At 38.3% G+C, this 4,989-nt stretch overlaps 1 protein-coding gene across 1 annotated transcript; it reads right to left on the bottom strand.

The window, feature by feature from the left end:
• Positions 1 to 3,283: 3,283 nt before the first annotated feature.
• LOC113324449 lies at positions 3,284 to 4,015 on the bottom strand. The gene is made up of 2 exons (XM_026572770.1): positions 3,768 to 4,015; positions 3,284 to 3,620 (listed from the first exon to the last, which is right to left on the bottom strand). Exons 1-2 carry the CDS (start codon positions 4,013 to 4,015, stop codon positions 3,284 to 3,286), a joined length of 585 nt encoding a protein of 194 aa, XP_026428555.1.
• Between the last annotated feature and the right edge of the window lie 974 nt (positions 4,016 to 4,989).

The raw sequence follows: 4,989 nt of genomic DNA, 5'->3' as shown, positions 1-4,989 counted from the left end.
ACCTTATTCTTCTTTACCACAACTAGTTCAAATGACTCAAATGAACTAGTTAGAGAGTTGTTCAATTGCTTAGATCTCAAAGAAGTATACAAGACACAATCGAAACAAAAAAAGTTTTGATTCACTCGAAATGATTCATGAACATTATATCCACGGTTTGCAAAGATTACATTCCTTAAAATATAAATGTCTTAGTTCACGAATTAAACTGTTTTTAGAAAATAACCTACTTAAGTACGCATACTGGTACGCGGACTTAAGTACCCGGATTAAGTTTGTTTTCAGTTCACAAACTCCAGCAGAAATTCACGGGATGTGAACTTCCGGCAGTACGCATACTGGTACGTGAACTTTAGCTCCGGTTATTCTGAGCAGCAAAGTACACATACTTTGGTTCAAGGATATTGAACTTACACACATATGATTTGTCTCACAATGTTTATATCCAACCATGGTTATGTATTCTAAACTCTCATTTCAATCACTGAAACATTCCTAGAGTTATATAGTTGTTGTTCACAAACTATTTTTCGTCAAAGCGATTTTCAAGTAATTAAAACTAATATGACTTTCGTCACTAGTAAAGATGAACTTGGCCAAATCGAAAGATTACCAACACATATTTCGAGAAATAGATAAGCGAGATAAACTCATCTTTAAATAGTACATGTGTATAATCATAGTCTATATAGCAATACGAATTTTGTCTCAATATAGGAGATAAAGTAGACTTTTGAGTGATAGATAAGTTCAAGTCTCCACATACCTTTTTTTCGATGAAGTTCCACCAGTTCCTTGAGTAGTTCTTCGTCTTTGCATGATGAACACCGTGGAGTCTAGAGCTCAACTACACTTTCTATCCTAGTCTGAGACTTAGCTATTAGTAGACTAGAAATCAAGACTTATAGTTTTGGCAACTAAACTTGACAAACAAGCTTGAGATAGTAACGCTTGCGAGTTCGACCGAGCAGTGATCTAACATGTATGTCAAGGTTGATTTTCATAGTTTAACTCCAAAACTCGAAACCGTAATCTATCCCTTCATGCTTTTCCACCAAAACTGTCTACACAAATCCTTATACATTTTTGTAGCTCCGGGATGGATAGTGTAGGGACTACGATGATCTCCATCTAACATTTCACGTCTCAACTGGGCGTCCACAGGCACACATAACCGACCTCGAAGCCGAATCCCACCATCCATACCTACATCAAAATCTTCACTTAAGTCTCCAGCTCCAAGTAGTTTCGCACACCATTCATCCTTGGATTGAGCCTGAATGATATAACTAATAAGTGCAGGTTTCACCACAAGATTACCCAAAAATTCTTGCGACGTAGAATAATTCTTGACGTCTAAGTCAAATTCGGAAACTGTCTCCAACATCTTCCATTCTTCCACCATCATGGACGATAACAAACCCCTTGGTTTTCGACTCAAGGCATCATCTACAACATTTGCCTTACCAGGGTGATATTGTAAGCCGAAAGTGTAATCATTGATGAGCTTCATCCATCGACGTTGTCTCATATTCAAATCCTTCTGGGAAAACAGATACTTGAGAATCTTATGATCAGTGAAAAGCTCAAATCTCTCGCCATACAGGTAATGACGCCATAACTTCATAGCAAAACTACCGATGCCAACTCCAAGTCATGGGTTGGATAATTATTCTCATGAACATGCAATTGCCTAGATGCATAAGCAATAACCTTACCATCCTGCATCAAAACACATCCCAATATTAGAAGTGAGGCATCTGTGTAAACCACTATCTCCTTTCCTTCTTCAGGTAAGGTCAAAACTGGTGCCGCCTGAAAAGCGTCTTCACACTTAGAATCCCAGACAAACAAGACTCCCTTCTTAGTTAGCTTAGTGGTCCCGAAATTCGAGAAAAATCCTTAATAAAATGACGGTAATATCCAGCTAAACCAAGAAAACTTCGAATCTCTGAAACCGTTGTAAGGGTCAATAGAAACTCCGGATTCAGATATCACATGCCCCAACAACTTAACTGATTGTTTCCAAAATTCACATTTCAAGAACTTTGCAAATAACTTATGCTCTCTCAAAGTCTACAACACTAAGCTCAAATGTTCCATGTGTTGTTCCCGAGTCTTAGAGTATACATGAATATCATCGATAAAAATAATAACAAACCAATCAAGAAAATCCCTAAATACTCGATTCATCAAGTCCATAAAAACTGCTGGTGCATTCGTAAGCCCAAAAGGAATCACCAGAAACTCATAAGAACCATAACGAGTCAGGAATGCAGTCTTAGGAATATCTTGCTCTCTAACAAGAAGCTGATGATAGCTAGATCGCAAATCGATCTTCGAAAACCATATAACCCCTTTCAACTGGTCAAAAATATCATTAATCCTAGGTAAAGGATACTTGTTTCTTACCGTGACCTTGTTCAGTTCACGGTAGTCAACACATAATCGTAAAGAACCATCTTTCTTTTCACAAATAAAATAGGAGCACCCCATGGTGAAGAACTACGTCGAATAAATCCTTGACTTAAAAGCTGGTCAATCTGAGACTTCAACTCCCACATTTCTTTTGGATCCATTTTGTAAGGAGCACGTGCAATTGGTGCCGTACCTGGTTGAAGTTCGATGCAGAACTCCACTTTCCTATTTAGAGGTAATCCAGGAACCTCTCGGAACAAATCCGCAAAATCAGACACAATTAGTATACTCGCAATATGTAGAGACTCGTTATTTGCTACTTCACCTTCAATATGGCTAAGGAAAGCTTCTACAAATAGACTTCGATATGTGGTCTGCACCACTACCTTAGATTGACCCGGCTTTGCAAAAGTGAATGTCTTGTCATCACAATCCAATTGCACAAAGTTAGAAGATAACCAATCCATTCCTAATATTACATCGTAAGGAACCATCTCTAACACATAAAGATCCGCAAAATGCTCAACATCTCCAATCATAATAGGACAAGAATCAACTTGTTACTCAACTCTACCATACTACTCGTAGGAGTAGCAACACATAAAGGAAAATCACACAGTTTCATAGAAAGATTTACCATGCGAACTAACTTAGCAGAAATGAAAGAATGAGTAGCCCCGGTATCAAATAAAATACTAACAGTCTCTCCTAAAATAAAGAAAGTACCTCCCAAAGTAGCATTTTCCGTCTCAGGAGGTTGCACAACAAAGAGTTGACCCTGACCACAAGGCTGCACATTACGGTTTGCAACCCCGGTATTTGGTTGCTCACGTCTATCTGTTGTCTGAACTTTCTATTTGGTACATTATGATGCCTTATGCCCCCTTTCACGACATTTATAGTAAAACCCATAAAAGTTAATTGGTTTGGCACCAAGAGCCTCGCCCTCAGCTGGCACTACTTCCCCTTCATTACCACCGTTCTTCTGACCACGGTTCCCTTGATTCCAATATCCCTTCCTTTTCTTCCCTGGATGATCACCCTTTTGAGTGACATTCTGGGTCTGCTGGTTCTTACCACTTCCATGTTGACCTGAAGAAACATTTGATGCACGGTTAACCTTACTCTCCTTCTTCAGGTACTCCAAATCCCTCTTATGATCCAAAAAATCTTGATCAAGCTCTCCGGCACATTGAACAGCCCTAACATAAGTGTCAATCATTGGATTTACAACAATATGCCTCCTATACACGGCTTTTAAACCATATACGAACCGACGTCTATTTTTCTCTTAAGTATCTACTAGGTGGGGTACAAAAATCGATAATCTTGAGTATTCAATCTCATACCCCGTAACAGATAAGTTATCTTGCTGAAATGAAAGAAACTCTCTGTCCTTAGCATTTCGAACACTCTGAGGGAAATACTTGTTATCGAACATACGAATGAAGTCTGTCCATTTCATGGTGGCATGATCCAAGCCACGTGAAGCTGAAGTCCACCATGTATGAGCATCTCCAGTGAGCTGAAAGGTAGCTAATCTCTGCTTAAATACTTCTGTGCAAGAAGGTCCTATGACCCTAAAAATCTTGACCATCTCATCCTTTTATTCATGGTCTATCATTGGGTTATCATACTTTCCAGAAAACTCTATTGGGTTCAACTTCTTGAATTGAAACTGAACCTTTCTGTACTTATCTTCCTCAGTTTTAGCCGGCGGTCCTTGGTTTTGATGATTGTTGACTTGTCCAACATTTTGATTCATAGCAGTGGCGACTGCTTAAGCTATTAACTGGGTCAGCTGCCATATTCACATTCACATTCTGATTTCCTAATTGTGGTTCATCTCCATCAATAGGACCACCATTTCCGGTACCACCTCTTCCAGTACCAGTACGTCTCCTGGTACCACGCCTTGACATCATAAAGTCAATGATAATCTTAGAAAAGAATGCAAATATACTAATATTTATAAATCATATCCAAACCATGGATATACATAACAAAACATCCTAGGCTCACTCTCCCCAAGTCCTAGAGTTACTCTAACCTAAGCTCTGATACCAACTGTAACAACCCTACTTTCCACATAACCCCGGTCGATGATTAAATTGAAAGTACGTCGTTAATTTCCAGCTACAAGATACATAACCACAGAAAACTAGAAACAAGGTACATAACCACAGAAAACTAGGAACGCAGTTCCATTACAATTATATAAGCAGAGGGAATTTATTTATAGCTATAAACAAAGATGTCTAAAATAAATACGGTGTACTTAACATCCTTAAATGATCCACAATATCTAAAATGTTGATTCGATGATATTTGATAGAAACTACCCAATTTCAATTATCCCTCACTGCTTCACCACTACAAAATAAATAATAGAAGAAGTATAAATGTCCACCCTCAGTTAGATATCTCCAGAATATCCACCGAAACTAGAATCAATCGAACTCCTTCTCGTTCCTTAACAACACCTGAAAACATAATCAACAGGAGTTAAAAACTCCAAACAAGTTCACTCGATCTCCGAATCACTGAAAAATATAAAAATATATATACAAA

Source organism: Papaver somniferum, chromosome 11, assembly GCF_003573695.1.
Source record: "Papaver somniferum cultivar HN1 chromosome 11, ASM357369v1, whole genome shotgun sequence".
In the NCBI taxonomy this organism is placed as follows: Eukaryota; Viridiplantae; Streptophyta; class Magnoliopsida; order Ranunculales; family Papaveraceae; genus Papaver; species Papaver somniferum.
The sequence above is the reverse complement of the archived record's forward strand: the minus strand, read 5'-3'. Positions and strand labels throughout refer to the sequence as shown.

Bases quoted from the DNA above. Each gene is read 5' to 3' on its own strand.
- LOC113324449 (XM_026572770.1), bottom strand. From the start codon at position 4,015: ATGGTCAAGATTTTTAGGGTCATAGGACCTTCTTGCACAGAAGTATTT. The intron at 3,621-3,767 runs GTATGAGATTGA...CACTTATGTTAG, and splicing joins GATAACTTATCTGTTACGGG to GGCTGTTCAATGTGCCGGAG.